Source organism: Oncorhynchus nerka, linkage group LG6, assembly GCF_034236695.1.
Source record: "Oncorhynchus nerka isolate Pitt River linkage group LG6, Oner_Uvic_2.0, whole genome shotgun sequence".
Classification (NCBI taxonomy): Eukaryota; Metazoa; Chordata; class Actinopteri; order Salmoniformes; family Salmonidae; genus Oncorhynchus; species Oncorhynchus nerka.
Window position 1 is genome coordinate 23,267,921 of NC_088401.1, and position 21,264 is coordinate 23,289,184.

A 21,264-nucleotide genomic window follows, 5' to 3' on the forward strand; every position below is an offset into this window, starting at 1 on the left:
CTGATCACGCCTCTCAAGGCTTTAACCAATGGTTGATTGGCTTGAACAAGGTCTGTACCCACACGGGACATTACACCCCAGTAGATTGACATTGTCTGGCGTTGCTTTCCAGAAAACACTCAAATGTTGGGCCCCTGGTTTCTGTATGCCAGGCCTGGAAAATGTCCACCTTTTAGTTTACTTTATTTATTGGTTGAATCAATAAAATGTACCAGAACTGAGTTTGTCTTTAGTGTGTGACTGTGTGTGTGTTTGTTTGTGTGTGTCTGTGGTCTCGTGGTACTCACCCTGCCCACCTCCACCAGGTTGGTCACCATGACAATGGTTGCAGTGTTCTCATGCCACACCATCCTCCAGAAATCATAGACTGTCTCTTGCATGGGCCCTGAGGAGAGACAGAGGGACAGAGAGAGAGCGAGCGAGGGAGAGAGAGAGAGAAAGGAGAGAAAGGGTGTGAGTGTGTGTATGCGAAGCTCTTTGTGACCATATGGACATGTTATGAATCATGTTATGAATGACACAAACATGTGATTTTCCAATAAAAAAGTGTGTGTATTGTCCAAATATTGTCAGGATTGTCAGATCCTCTACTTATACCAGGTTCTTCTCATACTAATTCCATGCTCATCACATCCTTGTTATCGTTTTTCACATTTGTCGATTACTTACTTGTTTTCTGAGCAATGAAAAGTACACAGGTTCAGCTGGTTAACACCTTGTTTTTCCCAGTTGAACTTTATCAACACAGGACACTGGGGCTGTGTGCCTGTACATTCTGATCACTGTTGACAGGGCAATCAGCTAATGCCTGGATCTAAGTCAACACACACGCGGTGAATGACAAGAAGCTTAACGCCAGGAAGGGGGACAGAAATCTGTGCACACACTCTCAATTAACTCCTACACACTTTAATGTGGGCCGTGTTTAAGATTGCACCAAGCAATAAAGGATCCCTGGAAGGAATTAAGAATTACTAATTTAATTAATTCAAATTAGCATTGTTTTTTAATCAACTGGCAAATGCAAAAAAAATACTTTGGACGAGCTAATTAGCTCATGCAAATCCGTGTGTGTGTGTCCTGGAGAGCTGCGGCGTGTGTACCGTCAGCCACAGCAAATTGCTTCCAACAGCTAAAACATACACATGCGCGAGCACACACACACGTGCGCATACACACACGAAGCTCCCTGCAGATGTTCCATATTCATGCTCACACAAACAGCCGCATTACCAAACACTGGTGTCGCATTTTAAAATGCTTGAGAATTCGCCGGATGACAATTCCAGGTGCCTTTACCTCTAGTGCGAGCGAGCCGGTTTTCACATGCTCTCCTGGTATTCATAACCATCTCTCCAAGGAACAAGAGCCTATACACTCCCTGTTCTCCCCTGGCCCCCTTCACTCCTCCTAACAGCAACCCTCACCATTCTAGACATATTATTTTCTTTCTAAATTAAAGGCAGATTCAGTTCAATCAGAACAGTGTGTGTCCTACAGTTACTCATCCACCCAGGGATAGGAAGTTTCTCTGGAGGAAGTGATGGTGTTATGTAGATGATATGAAAAAAGGACTGCACTCGGGGTGAATGGAGGTTTGATCTCCCAACTATTTCCTTCTAAGAGCTCTATACAAGTACCTCCCCCCTTCCCTTCCTCCCTCCTTTCCCCTCCTTATGAACACACTTTGTGAACCTGTGAGACGTTTGCCAACTAAACCAGTCATCTGTGTTGACACAGTGTTAACAGTGGGTATGTACAACTGTGTAGAGAAAGAAAGTCTCGGCGGAGGAGAGGCGCGAAGCGCGGCTGGTGTCGTCGTCTGGGAGAAGAAAATGTGACACGACGCATCATCGTTGAGCAGCTGCGGTAAATGGCCTAGTGCGGCAGAGGGTAAAGCCAAGTCATGCAACTCCAATTAGTTGTGGAGAAGAGATTCTCCCATGGTGCACTGGGGAAATAGGACAAGGAAGTAGGAGAAAAAAGCTAAACAAAGTCTTCACAGACGGCTGGAGTGGACAGGCTGTCAGAGGAGAGGCTCTGTCGTCGCAATGCTTTTCACCCTGGCACCCCGCCAGCCACAGATACAGACACACAAATTGCTGGGCTTCTTCAGGAGGGAAGGAGACTAGGATATTTCTTTGCACCTTTTTTCCCCTAGAAAGAGAAACATGCCAGCCAGCCAGCCAGCGATTGTGTGAGGACCGAGTTAATAAAGAAAGGTTGTATGTATTTTAATAAATGATATTGTATTAAAAAGGCTATACAGACCTTTAGCTTCTGGGGGTGCTTTTGAGAGAAAAGGGGTGAATGGACAAAATGCACCTCTCCACACCCATGAGTAAAAACATACACTGAGTGTACAAAACATTAGGAACACCTTCTTAATATTGAGTTGCACCCCCTTTTGCCCTCAAAAAAATGCTCAATTTGTAAGGGCATGGACTCTGTGTCGAAAGTGTCAATGTGTCGAAAGTGTTCCACAGGGATACTGGCCCATGTTGACTCCAGTGCTTCTCACAGTTGTGTTAAGTTGGCTGGATGTCCTTTGGGTGGTGGACCATTCATGATAGACACGGGAAACTGTTGAGCGTGAAAAACCCAGCAGCATTGCAGTTCTCGACACATTCCAACCGGTGTGCCTGGCACCTACCACCATACCACGTTCAAAGGCACGTCAATGTTTTGTCTTGCACATTCACATTCTCAATGGCACTCCTACACAATCCATGTCTTAATTGTTTCAAGGCTTAAAAATACTTCTTTAACATCTCCTCTGCTTCATCTAGACTGATTGAAGTGGATATAACAAGTGACATCAATAAGGGATCATATATTTCACCTGGATTCACCTGGTCAGTCTATGTCATGGAACGAGCCGGTGTTCTTAATGTTTTGTACACTCAGTGTATATTGTTTGGGATCCCATGCTGAATGTCCGTGACTGACAAGCGCTCGATTGGCCTGAAGCACACCTGCCTTTGATCTCTGCAAGATCTCTGCTTGTTACCATTTTCCTCTCTCTCCGCCCAAAAGAAAAATGGAATTCTCTTTGAAAGCTGCCCTCTAATTGCGAACGCCGACATAACATTGAAAAAAACTAAACATGGAGATTCCGCTGCCAACTCTGTCTGAGGCTAGTGTCTATTCTATCTATTCTACTCTGTCTGAGGCTAGTGTCTATTCTATCTATTCTACTCTGTCTGAGGCTAGTGTCTATTCTATCTATTCTACTCTGTCTGAGGCTAGTGTCTATTCTATCTATTCTACTCTGTCTGAGGCTAGTGTCTATTCTATCTATTCTACTCTGTCTGAGGCTAGTGTCTATTCTATCTATTCTACTCTGTCTGAGGCTAGTGTCTATTCTATCTATTCTACTCTGTCTGAGGCTAGTGTCTATTCTATCTATTCTACTCTGTCTGAGGCTAGTGTCTATTCTATCTATTCTACTCTGTCTGAGGCTGGTGTGCTCTATTATTTTCTCTCCTATTCAACGTCTAGTATGACTGTGTATAGTAAATATTGTATAGTCTCATCATAAAATAGGATGGAGGTCAACCCTCTCCTAGTCTCATTCACCAGCCGGCACTCTCTCTGTTGGAAGCCATTCACCTGGGGGTTAAGACACACTACCGAGGACTAGGTATGTGTGTCCACTTGACTGTTAGCGCAGCCTGCGTTTCACTCAGTGTCATTCGTCACAGAACAGGTGTTGTTCTTCTGAGGAGACAGAGAACGGCAAGGTGGACGGCCTGGAAGGCCAGCACTCCAATAAACAGATCATTATGCAACTCCCAGACCCACTAGACCACCAGACTATCTACACCATTATGCAGCTCCTAGACCACCAGACTGTTTACTGGGTCGTTATGCAGCTCCCAGACCCACTAGACTGTCTACTAGGTCATTATGCAGCTCCCAGACCCACTAGACTGTCTACTAGGTCATTATGCAGCTCACAGACCCAGTAGACCACCAGACTGTCTACTAGGTCATTATGCAGCTCCCAGACCCACTAGACTGTCTACTAGGTCATTATGCAGCTCCCAGACCCACTAGACTGTCTACTAGGTCATTATGCAGCTCCCAGACCCAGTAGACCACCAGACTGTTTACTGGGTCGTTATGCAGCTCCCAGACCCACTAGACTGTCTACTAGGTCATTATGCAGCTCCCAGACCCACTAGACTGTCTACTAGGTCATTATGCAGCTTCCAGACCCAGTAGACCACCAGACTGTATACTAGGTCATTATGCAGCTCCCAGACCCACTAGACTGTCTACTAGGTCATTATGCAGCTCCCAGACCCAGTAGACCACCAGACTGTCTACTAGGTCATTATGCAGCTCCCAGACCCACTAGACTGCCTACTAGGTCATTATGCAGCTCCCAGACCCACTAGACTGTCTACTAGGTCATTATGCAGCTCCCAGACCCACTAGACCACCAGACTGTTTACTGGGTCGTTATGCAGCTCCCAGAACCACTAGACTGTCTACTAGGTCATTATGCAGCTCCCAGACCCATTAGACCACCAGACTGTTTACTGGGTCGTTATGCAGCTCCCAGACCCACTAGACTGTCTACTAGGTCATTATGCAGCTCCCAGACCCAGTAGACCACCAGACTGTCTACTAGGTCATTATGCAGCTCCCAGACCCACTAGACTGTCTACTAGGTCATTATGCAGCTCCCAGACCCAGTAGACCACCAGACTGTCTACTAGGTCATTATGCAGCTCCCAGACCCACTAGACTGCCTACTAGGTCATTATGCAGCTCCCAGACCCACTAGACTGTCTACTAGGTCATTATGCAGCTCCCAGACCCACTAGACCACCAGACTGTTTACTGGGTCGTTATGCAGCTCCCAGAACCACTAGACTGTCTACTAGGTCATTATGCAGCTCCCAGACCCACTAGACTGTCTACTAGGTCATTATGCAGCTCCCATACCCACTAGACCACCAGACTGTTTACTGGGTCGTTATGCAGCTCCCAGAACCACTAGACTGTCTACTAGGTCATTATGCAGCTCCCAGACCCATTAGACCACCAGACTGTTTACTGGGTCGTTTTGCAGCTCCCAGACCCACTAGACTGTCTACTAGGTCATTATGCAGCTCCCAGACCCATTAGACCACCAGACTGTCTACTAGGTCATTATGCAGCTCCCAGACCCACTAGACTGTCTACTAGGTCATTATGCAGCTCCCAGACCCACTAGAGTGTCTACTAGGTCATTATGCAGCTCCCAGACCCACTAGACTGTCTACTAGGTCATTATGCAGCTCCCAGACCCACTAGACTGTCTACTAGGTCATTATGCAGCTCCCAGACCCATTAGACTGTCTACTAGGTCATTATGCAGCTTCCAGACCCACTAGACTGCCTACTAGGTCATTATGCAGCTCCCAGACCCATTAGACTGTCTACTAGGTCATTATGCAGCTTCCAGACCCACTAGACTGCCTACTAGGTCATTATGCAGCTCCCAGACCCACTAGACTGTCTACTAGGTCATTATGCAGCTCCCAGACCCAGTAGACCACCAGACTGTCTACTAGGTCATTATGCAGCTCCCAGACCCAGTAGACCACCAGAATGTCTACTAGGTCATTATGCAGCTCCCAGACCCAGTAGACCACCAGAATGTCTACTAGGTCATTATGCAGCTCCCAAACCCACTAGACTGTCTACTAGGTCATTATGCAGCTCCCAGACCCAGTAGACCACCAGACTGTCTACTAGGTCATTATGCAGCTCCCAGACCCAGTAGACCACCAGAATGTCTACTAGGTCATTATGCAGCTCCCAGACCCAGTAGACCACCAGAATGTCTACTAGGTCATTATGCAGCTCCCAGACCCACTAGACTGTCTACTAGGTCATTATGCAGCTCCCAGACCCACTAGACCACCAGACTGTTTACTGGGTCATTATGCAGCTTCCAGACCCACTAGACTGTCTACTAGGTCATTATGCAGCTCCCAGACCCACTAGACAACCAGACTGTTTACTGGGTCATTATGCAGCTCCCAGACCCACTAGACTGCCTACTAGGTCATTATGCAGCTCCCAGACCCACTAGACCACCAGACTGTCTACTAGGTCATTATGCAGCTCCCAGGCCCACTAGATGACCAGACTGTCTACTTGGTCTGACTGTGCTGGATTGGCTGTCTCTACTCGGAGGGAGCGTGGAATGGAATTACCTTCGCGCGGCTGGCCGAGAAAACATTGCCTCCAAGAATTCAACAACAATTAACGATCAATCAGAGCTCACCTCCAGCGCGATAGTGGGAAAAGCGTATGCCTGCCAGATTAATGCAGTAATACAACACACACGTTTAGACACGCATGTGCATGTACACACACCACGCCAGTACACATTAACTTAACCATTTATTTATTACTGCAATCCTCACCCCTCCCCTTTTGCTCACACAACTGATTAATTGTTCTAAGACGCTACTTCAGCACAACAAGGCTTGGACAGGCTGAAGGGAATAAAGGAGGGGGGAGGTTGGTTAGAGAGCGAGAGAGAGGGGAGTCCCACAGATCTCTTGTATATCTGTGTTGACAGCTCTGGTGAGGCTGTCATACTGAACAGCAGACTAAAGACTTGCAGATGCAACAACAATACTGAGATATTCAGACAAGATCAAGTTTGTCGTGTGTTACTGTTCTTACCTTGGGTAGCAATGTAGTGATTTGGCCTGTGGTAGCCCTGAAATCCCAAAGAGAAACAAATTAACATTTTCATCACACAGATGTCAGTATTGAACAAACTGAAGAATACAGTACAATGGGCATATTTGTTTACTTGAGTCAAGAAGCGAAACATGCTGCGGTGAAAACATATTTCAAAACATTTATTTTGTCTTAAATTACTAATTAATTCAAACCAGGTAGAAAGAAAATGTTTATTTGGATTCCATTTGAAAATACATGCAAAAGCTTGTCTTCTAAGATAATGACAACAACATGACAGCAACCACTCTAACATCCCGTCAGCAGCATTTCTCTTTCTCAAAGAATTCCTGCGGTCGGTTCACTTAAAGTGCACTGACAGCATATTTTCGATGGATAATACAGTCTGTGGATTGTGAACACGCACACGGCTGAGTTATTCTTCTGCTGTGTGGCTCTTATCTTCGGAATAGGCTCAATCTCAGAGGGATTACTCTAATCCCCTCAAATTTCATTTGGCGAGCATCTTGTATCCTAGCGAGGCCTACTGTACACGGTGGGAAGCTACATGTTGGCGTAAAGATCCGTTCTCACCCTCCACAAAGTCTGACCTATTGTCTTCATCTGGTCCAGCTCTTATCCACGCCATATTCCCTTTACCTCAACTATAATTAACATGGAATATAATTGGACTGAATCAAACAGGGACACCTCATCTCTCTTCTCTGATATGCTGGGCTCTCCATCTCTCTGGGCTCTGATAGGCTGGGCTCCCTGAGACTTGTTTATCCTCTTGCTCTACATACTATCGAGGAGTACCCACCGTGGGAGCACTATGGCTATAGAGTTAGTTAGCGAGAGGCTATTAGGAGAAAGGTTCATTGGCTGGTCACGTATTCTGTGTGATCATCATGTTGGAAGAAAGGTTTAGACTTCTGTTCTGACCTTCTGAAATTCCACTTAATTGGGACCTGTTAGGTCTGTGCCTGGGAGACGAGCAGCACTCACACAGATGCTGCCGAGTTCACTGACTGAATGCACCACACACACAGCCAACTGCTATGGTCGTTGTCATGCCAATGACCAAAGGAGTTGGTGAGACAGCACTACAGAAACAAGCTAGAGAAACACTGGGAGGGAGCAGAAACCCAGACAGTCTGCAGGGAGAGGAGAGGACAGGTGCAGCGGAGGGAGGTAGTGTACAGATGTCTTCATGTCCGTGTCACCACGAGTCCTCTGGGGTCAAGCTGTAATTAGCTACATAGGTGACCTTGCAGAGCAGTAAGACGCGGAATGCTAATTCAACACATACGACTGGACACACGAGTGTGCTGCCAAACACGCGCGCACACACACAAACACAGTCAAATTGTATTCATGGAATGTTTTAATGAGTACTGTAAGGTTGATGCTTATGATTCTCTGTGAGAGGAACATTGCATTATCATAGGAGGCTTCTTGCAACAAGATAACAATTCCTCGTTTTGAAACGCAAAACGTCTACAAAGTTAATGGGCAAATTTTCACCTCTCATATAATCTCCTTCAGAATCACTTTGTTGCTATCAAGAACAATGCGAACAGTGAAACAAAGCCAGATTAAACCATATCCACTTAGAGGGCTGTCTAACGCGTACCAACTCCGGTCTTGACAACGAGAGCGGAAGCTTTCAGAATGATCTCTTTATCAATCTGTGAGCACCTGAACACAATGTCTCTGACATGAAGACGCCATGTGGGCGTGTGGAAATTATTTACAGGCCCTTTCATTTCGAGAGATAGCGACTTGTTCCACCTACGCTGCAAATTTACCCTAATTTACACTGGCCTTTGAAGAGGAGAGAGCTAAGTGTGCTAATGTGGCTAATGACATGTGAAAGCAAAGCTTGGCGTGGAGGTAGAGGGGGAGATGAGGAGTGAGGCGAGGAGGAGACAAGGGAGGTAAGTATACGCAGGGGGAGGTTGGTTGGCATTGGTGGCACCATGCCAGCTGGTTGATGGGAGAGGAAAATAACATAGACTGTCAACAGCAATAGCCAGGGGGGTAAACAAGGAGTGGGCTTCTAGTGTTAAACGGTCACCCGGGAAACAAACTAATGGCCCTACAATATGTACTGGCCGTGGACAGACTGTATCCAGAACATAGAGATGGACAGTGTTCTAGTTCTAATTCCATAGTCCGGACTGGATATACAGGACACATGGTGGTCAAAGGCAGCTCTGTTTACGCCACAGCATAGATGGACATTTGGCTCACATTTGTGATGAATGTGTGTGTGCGCGTGCATGTGAGAGACAGTCGTGGAAATCTCCAGAGTGTGTCACTGACTATCTCTTCTTTCTTCTCTCGTTATCTCTGCTGTGTCTCTCAGGTTCAACAAAAAAGATGACTCCATTTTGTTTTACTTCTACATAAATCAGAAAATGTAATTTTGATAAACATTTCCCCCAGAGATCTTTGAAGGAAACACCTTTGGGTTGAATAGGATTGAAATCTATGTTGTACAATCAGCTTCCACACAACAGCCTCTTGCATGGCCACCGGATGGTTCACAATCACAGTTGGTACAGAAGCTTATCATTTTTGGACACAATGACAGATTCATTGAAGTATCACAAAGGCTTTTTCTCAATTTCACACACCCGGCGTGATAGCGGCACAAGCAGGGCTTGTGGTGTGTGTGTGTGTGTTTACCAGGACAATGCTGTTTGTCAGTCCATGACCCAAAGTGTGGGCTCTGTTTACATCTGAGGCTCAAAACAAATCGAAGGCAAACTTTCTGACGGGCCATCTGGATCAATGTCCCATCTCTCTCGCTCTCAAAATTATCAAACGCAACATGCAACAATTTCAAAGATTTAACGAGTTACAGGTCATATAAGGAAATCTGTCAAATTAAATAACTGTATTAGGCTCTAATCTCTGGACTTCACATGACTAGGAATACAGATATGCATCTGTTGGTTACAGATACCTTAAAAAAGGTAGGGTGTGGATCAGAAAACCAGTCAGTATAAGGTGTGACCACCATTTGCTTCATGCAGCGCGACACAACTCCTTCACATAGAGTTGATCAGGCTGTTGATTGTGACCTGTGGAATGTTGTCCCACTCCTCTTCAATGGCTGTGCAAAGTTGCTGGATATATAGTCAGGAACTGGAACACGCTGTCTTACATGTTGATCCAGAGCATCCCAAACATGCTTAATGGGTGACATGTCTGTTGAGTATGCAGGCCATGGAAAAACTGGGACATTTTCACCCTCCAGGAATTGTGGACAGATCCATGCAACATCCTGAAACATGAGGTGATGGTGGCAGATGAATGGCACGACAATGCAATTGTGTTTGTTGTGTGTAGCTTTTGCCCATGCCATAACCCCACCGCCACCATGGAGCACTCTGTTCACAACATTGACATCAGCAAACCGCTCGCCCACACAACATCACACACGGTCTGTCATCTGCCCGGTACAGTTGAAACCAGCCTTCATCCATGAAGAACGCACTTCTCCAGTGTGCCAGTGGCCATCAAAGGTGAGCTTTTGCCCACTGAAGTCGGTTACGATGCCGAACTGCAGTCAAGTCAAGACCTGGTGAGGAAAACGAGCACGCAGATGAGCTTACCTGAGACAGTTTGTGCAGAAATTATATGGCTGTGCAAACCCACAGTTTCATCAGCTGTCCATGTGGCTAGTCTAAAATGATTCCGCAGGTGAAGAAGCCGAATATGGAGGTCACGGGCTGGAATGGTTACACGTGGTCTGCGGTTGTGAGGCCGGTTGCCAAATTCTCAAAAAATGACGTCGGAGTCGGCTTATGGTAGAGAAATGAACATTAAGTTATCTGGCAACACCTCCATTGGAAATTCCTCCAGTCAGAACACCAATTTTACGCTCCCTCAAAACTTGAGATATCAGTGGCATTGTGTTGTGTGACAAACTGACACATTTTAGAGTGGCCTTTTATTGCACCCAGCACCTGTGTAATGATTATGCTGTTTAATCAGCTTCTTGATAAGCAAAAGAGAAATGCTCACTTACAGGGATGTAAACAAAATTGAGCAGAACATTTGAGAAACAAGCTTTTTGTGCATATGGAACATTTCTGGGATCTTTTATTTTAGCTCATGAAATTTGGGACCAACACTTTACATGTTGCGTTTATAGTTTTTTTCAAAGAAATTGGGGTCTGAAACTCCTTGACTTTTTCACTTATTTATTACGTTACAGCCTTATTCTAAAATAGATTCATTTTTTCATCATCAATCTACATATATACATAGTACCAATCAAAAGTTTGGCCAGGCCCACTCATTCAAGGGTTTTTATTTATTTATTTTTTTACATTTTTCTATATTGTAGAATAATATTGAAGACATCAAAACTATGAAATAACACATATGAAGTAACGAAAAAAGTGTTAAACAAATCAAAATATATTTTAGATTCTTCAAAGTAGCCACACTTTGCCTTGATGACAGCTATGCACACTCTTGGCATTCTCTCAACCAGCTTCACCTGAAATGCTTTTCCAACAGTCTTGTAGGAGTTTCCACATATGCTGAGCACGTGTTGGCTGCTGTTCCTTCACTCTGCGGTCAAACTCATCCCAAACCATCTCAATTGGGTTAAGCTCAGGTAATTGTGAAGGCCAAGTCATCTGATGGAGCACTCCATCACTCTCCTTCTTGGTCAAATAGACCTTACACAGTCTGGGTCATTGTCCTGTTAACCTTTTTGGGATAGGGGGCAACATTTACACTTTTGGATGAATAGCGTGCCCAGAGTGAACTGCCTCCTACTCTGTCCCAGATGCTAATATAACAAGGTTGATGAAATCCGAGCAAGGGTAGCATTCCAGAGAGACATCAGAGACTGTAACGTTCTTTGCTTCTCGGAAACACGGCTCACTCGAGAGACGCTAACTGAGTCGGTGCAGCCAGCTGGTTTCTTCACACATCGCGCCGACAGAAACAACAATCTTTCTGGTAAGAAGAGGGGTGGGGGGGTATGCCATATGATTAACGAGACGTGGTGTGATCATAACAAAATACAGGAACTCAAGTCCTTCTGTTCACCTGACTTAGAATTCCTCACAATCAAATGTCGATCGCATTATCTACCAAGGGTATTCTCTTAGATTATATTGACAGCCGTATATATTCCCCCGCAAGCAGACACATCGATGGCCCTGAACAAACTTTATTTGACTCTATGCAAACTGGAAATCACATATCCTGAGACTGCATTCATTGTAGCTGGGGATTTTAACAAGGCTAATCTGAAAACAAGACTCCCTAAATTGTATCAGCATATCGATTGCGCAACCAGGGCTGGTAAAACCCAGCCTACAGACAGAAACTAAAACAAGAAGCTCCTGCGCTCAGGATTGTTCAACGCTGGTCCGACCAATCTGATTCCACGCTTCTTCAAGACTGCTTCGATCACGTGGATTGGGATATGTTCCTCATTGCTTCCAACAACAACATTGACGAATACGCTGATTCGGTGAGCGAGTTCATTAGAAAGTGCATTGACGATGTCGTACCCATAGCAACGATTAAAACATTCCCAAACCAGAAACATTGGATTGATTGGCAGCATTCGCGTGAAACTGAAAGCGCGAACCACTGCTTTTAACCAGGGCAAGGTGACCGGAAACATGACCGAATCATCAAGTTTGCGGACGACACTACAGTGGTAGGCTTGATTACCAACAACGAGACGGCCTACAGGGAGGAGGTGAGGGCCCTCAGAGTATGGTGTCAGGAAAATAACCTCACACTCAACATCAACAAAACAAAGGAGATGATTGTGGACTTCAGGAAACAGCAGAGGGAGCACCCCCCTATCCACATCGACGGGACAGTAGTGGAGAGGGTAGTAAGTTTTAAGTTCCTCGGCGTACACATCACGGACAAACTGAATTGGTCTACCCACACAGACAGCGTGGTGAAGAAGGCGCAGCAACCTCAGGAGGCTGAAGAAATTCGGCTTGTCACCAAAAGCACTCACAAACTTCTACAGATGCACAATCGAGAGCATCCTGTCGGGCTGTATTACCGCCTGGTACAGCAACTGCTCAGCCCACAACCGTAAGGCTCTCCAGAGGGTAGTGAGGTCTGCACAACGCATCACTGGGGGCAAACTACCTGCCCTCCAGGACACCTACACCACCTGATGTCACAGATCATCAAGGACTCGTTGGTTATTACTGCATTGTCGGAACTAGAAGCACAAGCATTTCACTACACTCACATTAACATCTGCTAACCATGTGTATGTGACAAATACATTTGATTTGATTTGATTTATTATTAGTATTGGATAGACAAAAAAACTGAAGTTTCTAAAACTGTTTGAATGATGTCTGTAAGTTTTACAGAACTCATATGGCAGGTGAAAACCTGAGAAAAATCCAACCAGGAAGTGGGAAATCTGAGGTTTGTAGTTTTTCAACTCAGCCCCCATTGAAGATACAGGGTGATGTTAGTTATTTTTCACTTCCCAAGGCTTCCACTAGATGTTTTGAGGATTCTACTCTAAAGGAGGGGCTCATAAGGGCTCTTTGAGTGAGTGGTATGGCAGAGTGCCACAGCCTCGGTCTGGCGCGCTCACGTTAAAGGTAGCTTCGTTCCACTTAATTTGTACAGACAATTGAATTGTCCGGTTGGAACATTAATGAAGTTTTATGTTAAAAACATCCTAAAGATTGATTCCATACTTAGGTTGGCTTGTTTCTACGGGCTGTAACAGAACTTTTTTAACTTTTCGTCCGAAGTTCGGCGCGACCTGAACGCGCTTTTGGATTTGTTTACCAAACGCCATAACAAAAGAAGATATTTGGACATAACTGATGGACATTATCGAACAAATCAAAACATTTATGGTGGAACTGGGATTCCTGGGAGTGCATTCTGATGAAGATCATCAAAGGTAAGTGAATATTTAAAATGCTATTTCTGAGCAACGTTGACTACCCAATATGGCGGGTATCTTTTTGGCTGCTTTGTTGTCTAAAGGCTGTACTCAGATTATTGCATGGTTTGCTTTCTCCGTAAAGTCTTTTTGAAATCTGACACAGCGGTTGCATTAAGGAGACGTTTATCTAAAGTTCCATGTATAATAGTTGTATCTTTATCAATGTTTATTATGAGTATTTCTGTAAATTGATGTGGCAATATCACTGCATGTTTTAGAACTACTGAATGTAACGCGCCAATGTAAACTCAGTTTATTTGATATAAATATGAACTTTATCAAACAAAACATACAAGTATTGTGTAACAAAGTCCTATGAGTGTCATCTGATGAAGATCATCAAAGGTTAGTGATTAATTTTATCTTTATTTCTGCTTTTTGTGACTTCTCTGTTTGCCTGGAAAAAATGGCTGTGTTTTTCTGTGGCTTGGTGGTGACCTAACAATTGTTTGTGGTGCACTCGCTGTAAATCCTTTTTGAAATCAGACACTGTGGCTGGATTAATGAGAATTTTATCTTTAAAATGGTGTGAAATATTTGTATGCTTGAGGAATTTTAATTATGAGATTTTTGTTGTTTTGACGCCCTGCACTTTCACTGGCTATTGCGGGGAGTCCTAGAAAGGTTGAAAAACAAATGATAGTCCCACTAAGCACAAACCAGATGGGATGGCATATAGCTGCAGAAAGCTGTGGTAGCCATGCTGGTTAAGTGTGCTTTGAATTCTGAATAAATCACAGAAAGTGTCACCAGTAAAGCACTATCACACCACCTCCATGCTTCACGGTGGGAAACACACATGCGGAGATCTTCCTTTCACCTGCTCTGCGTCTCACAAAGACACGGCAGTTGGAACCATAAAGCTCAAATTTGGATTCATCAGACCAAAGGACAGATTTCCAGTGGTCTAATGTCCATTGCTCGTGTTTCTTTGCCCAAGCAAGTCTCTTCTTACTATTGGTGTCCTTTAGTAGTGGTTTCTTTGCAACAATTCAACCATGAATGTGTGATTCACACAGTCTCCTCTGAACAGTTGATTGCTATGCAGACGACACACAATTAATCTTCTCCTTTCCCCCTTCTGATGACCAGGTGGCGAATCGCATCTCTGCATGTCTGGCAGACATATCCGTGTGGATGACGGATCACCACCTCAAGCTGAACCTCGGCAAGACGGAGCTGCTCTTCCTCCCGGGGAAGGACTGCCCGTTCCATGATCTCGCCATCACGGTTGACAACTCCATTGTGTCCTCCTCCCAGAGCGCTAAGAACCTTGGCGTGATCCTGGACAACACCCTGTCGTTCTCAACTAACATCAAGGCGGTGGCCCGTTCCTGTAGGTTCATGCTCTACAACATCCGCAGAGTACGACCCTGCCTCACACAGGAAGCGGCGCAGGTCCTAATCCAGGCACTTGTCATCTCCCGTCTGGATTACTGCAACTCGCTGTTGGCTGGGCTCCCTGCCTGTGCCATTAAACCCCTACAACTCATCCAGAACGCCGCAGCCCGTCTGGTGTTCAACCTTCCCAAGTTCTCTCACGTCACCCCGCTCCTCCGCTCCCTCCACTGGCTTCCAGTTGAAGCTCGCATCCGCTACAAGACCATGGTGCTTGCCTACGGAGCTGTGAGGGGAACGGCACCTCAGTACCTCCAGGCTCTGATCAGGCCCTACACCCAAACAAGGGCACTGCGTTCATCCACCTCTGGCCTGCTCGCCTCCCTACCACTGAGGAAGTACAGTTCCCGCTCAGCCCAGTCAAAACTGTTCGCTGCTCTGGCCCCCCAATGGTGGAACAAACTCCCTCACGACGCCAGGACAGCGGAGTCAATCACCACCTTCCGGAGACACCTGAAACCCCACCTCTTTAAGGAATACCTAGGATAGGATAAAGTAATCCCTCTCACCCCCTCCCCCTGAAAAGATTTAGATGCACTACTGTTCCACTGGAGGTCATAAGGTGAATGCACCAATTTGTAAGTCGCTCTGGATAAGAGCGTCTGCTAAATGACTTAAATGTAAATGTTAAATGTAATGTTGAGATGTGTCTATTACTTGAACTCTGTGAAGCATTTATTTGCATTCATCTGCAATTTCTGAGGCTGGTAACTCTAATGAACTTATCCTCTGCTGTAGAGGTAACGCTGGGTCTTCCTTTCCTGTGACGGTCCTCATAAGAGCCAGTTTCATCACAGCGCTTGATGGTTTTTGTGCACTTGAAGAAACCTTCAAAGTTCTCTTTGCTTACTTGAGCTGTTCTTGCCATAATACCGACTTGGTCTTTTACCAAATAGGGCTGTCTTCTGTATACCACCCCTACCTTGTCACAACACAACTGATTTGCTCAAACACATTAAAGCACACAACTTAACAAGGTACACCTTGAATTGAATGGTTGAGAGAATGCCATGAGTGTTCAATGCTGTAATCAAGGCAAAGGGTGGCTACTTTGAAGAATCTTGATTTGTTTAAAACTTTTTTGGTTACTACATGATTCCATATGTGTTATTTCATAGCTTTGATGTCTTCACTATTATTCTGCAATGAAGAAAACAGTAAAAATAAAGATAAATCCCGGAATGAGTAGGTGTGTCTAAACTTCTGAATGGTGTGCTCCAGTTTCAACTGTTCTGCCTTACTATTATTCGACCATGCTGGTCATTTATGAACATTTGAACATCTTGGCCATGTTCTGTTATAATCTCTACCTGGCACAGCCAGAAGAGGACTGGCCACCCCACATATGCTCTCTCTAATTCTCTCTTTCTTTCTCTCTCTCGGAGGACCTGAGCCATAGGACCGTGACCCAGGACTACCTGACATGATGACTCCTTGCTGTCCCCAGTCCACCTGACTGTGCTGCTGCTCCAGTTTCAACTGTTCTGCCTTATTATTATTCGACAATGCTGGTCATTTATGAACATTTGAACATCTTGGCCATGTTCTGTTATAATCTCCACCCGGCACAGCCAGAAGAGGACTGGCCACCCCACATAGCCTGGTTCCTCTCTAGGTTTCTTCCTAGGTTTTGGCCTTTCTAGGGAGTTTTTCCTAGCCACCGTGCTTTTACACCTGCATTGCTTGCTGTTTGGGGTTTTAGGCTGGGTTTCTGTACAGCACTTTGAGATATCAGCTGATGTACGAAGGGCTATATAAATACATTTGATTTGATTTGTGCGGGAAGAGGAGGAGAGCGGGTAGGAGGATTGTGGGTTTAAGCAGGAGCCTGATCATCATCTCATTCCATCTGAGAGCTATGCGTGTGCACAGACACACGCTGGCTGACCTTTATGTCTAAGCCCAGGCTGGTGTTGTACTTACATCCACGTAATTTGCATTAATGTAATCGGAGCTCTGCTCTCCCTCGATAGCCTGCAGCCGGACGCGGGAGTGATCATCTGGATAAAGACAGGACAGAGAGAAAGAAAAAACAAGAGAGAGGACGAGAAAACAAGGCCCCATTAGTAATATTGATGAGACAGAGAGGAAAACACTGGTCGGCTATCCCTGTGGAGGAGAGTGTCCACCGAGTTTAAGGTCATCAACTCCTGCACATACTGCAAAACTACCTAGCCACTGTGCTGATGTCTAACATATGGCCTCTAGAACAAAGTCTTTCCTGGGTTAATAAGTTGATTTAGTCCCTATTCATTTGGATACCAGTCAACAATTATTTGTAAGATAACTATGCTGTTCAGTTGTTCAGTTACAGTTTTCAGTTATTGTTTCACCTTAGTTGTTGTTGGGATTCAAAGTGATGGATCTGGGCACAGTAAAAGCCCGTATCACCAGTTAGGTGCAGAGAAGTTTGGGCAGTCAACTACTGTGACGTGTGACTCTACTTAACCAAATTCATCACATGACAGAGCTCGGTTGTGAAACAAGTGTCTCTCCATTAGACATAACAATTCATTATGACTGATAGGAGAACGAACTCCTCTGATCTCCTTCTTTCTCTCCCATTGCACAGAGGAGATGCTAACGTACTCTGAATGATTTATTCACTAATTATTATAACCGGCAGAAAACTGTCAGTCCCCCCCAATGTGCCCTCCAGCTCATTGGTTGTCGCGCCATGTGCAGCACTGCGATTGGTCGGTTGCTCATTTGCAGGGACAGGAAGTGTCAGGAATCTTATTGACATGGAATTAACTGGGGCGGTCACCTCATTACTGATGGGGTTGTGTGTGTGTATGTGTGTGTGTGTGTGTGTGTGTGTGTGTGTGTGTATCGGAGTAGGCCGATGGGGAAAAAATAAATGTGTGAAATGGTTCTGTAGAGAAAGATGGAACCCTAGGCCATGTCAAGGCTCATTTTCATAATTGCCAAGTCAATTAGGACCGCCTGTGATGTATCCACATGCACATTCAACGTGGTTTGGAATGAGGATCATAGCTTCAAGACACATGTTTCATATGATCCTATCTTTATGTAGCTTTACAATAACATACAATATATCAATGACATTTTTCACAATAATGTTCACAAATCCATATCTAACCATTAGGGGATTGAATGACAACAACAAATACTGGTGACATAACATTTGTACCCACATGCAATGATGTTTCCGTATCGGTTCTTCATCCTGTTCTCGTCTTTCTTGGCAGAGTCCCATGGTGCAGACTGTCCTTCAAAGAAGCTCTGTGGAGAAAAAAAAGAGAGAGAGAGATTGTAAATACAACCTATATTTATGTTTATTTATTTTCCCTTTCATACTTCAACTATTTGCACATCATTACAATACTGTTGATAGACATATGACATTTGAAATGTCTATTTAAAAAAAAACTTTTGTGAGTGTTTACTGTTCATTTCAATTTTTGTCCTTTTGTTTATGATCTATTTCACTTGCTTTGGCAATGTAAACATGTGTGTTCCCATGCCAATAAAGCCCCTTAAATTGAATTGAGAGAAAGAAAGAGAAGACATGAAAGGTCCAAAGGGTTAGGAGGTCAGCTCTTTAAATGACAACCCAGCGGCAGATCCTGTCGGGTCAAAAGAGGAGACACATTATTAAAAATAGAGATATATATCTATCCACATCATTATTAGACATGAAAGGAGGCAGGAAAATAGCCTTCTGGGAACCTTTTCAGAAAAGGTGCCCATTACGCTGGTGCTGTAAGCCAATCAGAATCGTCCTCACCGAGGTAGAACACCAGTCCAGCACAAACTGTACCAACATACTCCTCTAAAGGACTAGTTCCCCCGAAAAATAACATGAGATGAAATAGAATAAAAATAACCACATATAGACACTGGGCTGATAAAACCCTACTCTGCCCGAGCAGAGCACCTCATGAAAAATGTATCATATTAGTTTTTTGCCATTCTGATCTCGCACCGGGACACGCAATTAGGACTAATTATTAAAATAAACATCAGCACTGGAGTGGTGCTGGTGAGGCAGCTGCCTGCTCCCTCTTCCCCTGTAAGATAATGTCTCCTCCAGCTCCCTCTTCCCCCTGTAAGTTAATGTCTCCTCCAGCTGCCTCTTCCCCCTGTAAGTTAATGTCTCCTCCAGCTAGCTGCTCCCTCTTCCCCCTGTAAGTTAATGTCTCCTCCAGCTCCCTCTTCCCCCTGTAAGTTAATGCCTCCTCCAGCTCCCTTTTCCCCTGTAAGTTAATGTCTCCTCCAGCTGCCTCTTCCCCCTGTAAGTTAATGTCTCCTCCAGCTGCCTGCTCCCTCTTCCCCTGTAAGTTAATGTCTCCTCCAGCTCCCTCTTCCCCTGTAAGTTAATGTCTCCTCCAGCTCCCTCTTCCCCCTGTAAGTTAGTCTCCTCCAGCTCCCTTTTCCCCTGTAAGTTAATGTCTCCTCCAGCTGCCTGCTCCCCCTTCCCCTGTAAGTTAATGTCTCGTCCAGCTCCCTCTTCCCCTGTAAGTTAATGTCTCGTCCAGCTCCCTCTTCCCCTGTAAGTTAATGTCTCGTCCAGCTCCCTCTTCCCCTGTAAGTTAATGTCTCGTCCAGCTCCCTCTTCCCCTGTAAGTTAATGTCTCCTCCAGCTCCCTCTTCCCCTGTAAGTTAATGCCTCCTCCAGCTGCCTCTTCCCCTGTAAGTTAATGTCTCGTCCAGCTCCCTCTTCCCCTGTAAGTTAATGTCTCGTCCAGCTCCCTCTTCCCCTGTAAGTTAATGTCTCGTCCAGCTCCCTCTTCCCCTGTAAGTTAATGTCTCGTCCAGCTCCCTCTTCCCCTGTAAGTTAATGCCTCCTCCAGCTGCCTGCTCCCTCTTCCCCTGTAAGTTAATGCCTCCTCCAGCTGCCTGCTCCCTCTTCCACTGTAAGTTAATGCCTCCTCCAGCTGCCTCTTCCCCTGTAAGTTAATGTCTCGTCCAGCTCCCTCTTCCCCCTGTAAGTTAATGTCTCCTCCAGCTGCCTACTGCATCTTCCCCCTGTAAGTTAATGTCTCCTCCAGCTGCCTGCTGCCTCTTCCCCTGTAAGATAATGTCTCCTCCAGCTCCCTCTTCCCCCTGTAAGTTAATGTCTCCTCCAGCTCCCTCTTCCCCCTGTAAGTTAATGTCTCCTCCAGCTGCCTACTGCCTCTTCCCCCTGTAAGATAATGTCTCCTCCAGCTCCCTCTTCCCCCTGTAAGTTAATGTCTCCTCCAGCTCCCTCTTCCCCCTGTAAGTTAATGTCTCCTCCAGCTGCCTACTGCCTCTTCCCCCTGTAAGTTAATGTCTCCTCCAGCTGCCTCTTCCCCTGTAAGTTAATGTCTCCTCCAGCTTCCTCTTCCCCCTGTAAGTTAGTCTCCTCCAGCTCCCTCTTCCCCTGTAAGTTAATGTCTCCTCCAGCTCCCTCTTCCCCTGTAAGTTAATGTCTCCTTTATCTCCATCTTCCCCTGTAAGTTAATGTCTCCTCCAGCTCCCTCTTCCCCTGTAAGTTAATGTCTCCTCTATCTCCCTCTTCCCCCTGTAAGTTAATGTCTCCTCCAGCTGCCTACTGCATATTCCCCCTGTAAGTTAATGTCTCCTCCAGCTGCCTGCTGCCTCTTGCCCTGTAAGATAATGTCTCCTCCAGCTGCCTCTTCCCCTGTAAGTTAATGTCTCCTCCAGCTGCCTGCTCCCTCTTCCCCTGTAAGTTAATGTCTCTTCGAGCTGCCTGCTGCCTCTTCCCCTGTAAGATAATGTCTCCTCCAGCTCCCTCTTCCCCCTGTAAGTTAATGTCTCTTCCAGCTCCCTCTTCCCCTGTAAGTTAATGTCTCCTCTATCTGCCTCTTCCCCCTGTAAGTTAATGCCTCCTCCAGCTGCCTCTTCCCCCTGTAAGTTAATGCCTCCTCCAGCTGCCTCTTCCCCTGTAAGTTAATGTCTCGTCCAGCTCCCTCTTCCCCTGTAAGTTAATGTCTCGTCCAGCTCCCTCTTCCCCTGTAAGTTAATGTCTCGTCCAGCTCCCTCTTCCCCTGTAAGTTAATGTCTCGTCCAGCTCCCTCTTCCCCTATAAGTTAATGCCTCCTCCAGCTGCCTGCTCCCTCTTCCCCTGTAAGTTAATGCCTCCTCCAGCTGCCTGCTCCCTCTTCCCCTGTAAGTTAATGCCTCCTCCAGCTGCCTCTTCCCCTGTAAGTTAATGTCTCGTCCAGCTCCCTCTTCCCCCTGTA

The 21,264-nt window shown here is 45.6% G+C and overlaps 1 protein-coding gene across 1 annotated transcript in view; it reads right to left on the reverse strand.

Annotated features, from left to right (window-relative positions):
* The window catches only part of LOC115131044 (receptor-type tyrosine-protein phosphatase mu), a 319,957-nt gene that overhangs the window by 19,985 nt on the left and 278,708 nt on the right, over nt 1-21,264 (reverse strand). Inside the window, 4 exon segments of the mRNA XM_065019405.1 lie at nt 288-385; nt 6,694-6,730; nt 16,997-17,073; nt 18,232-18,319. Coding sequence (XP_064875477.1) covers nt 288-385; nt 6,694-6,730; nt 16,997-17,073; nt 18,232-18,319 — 300 coding nt within the window.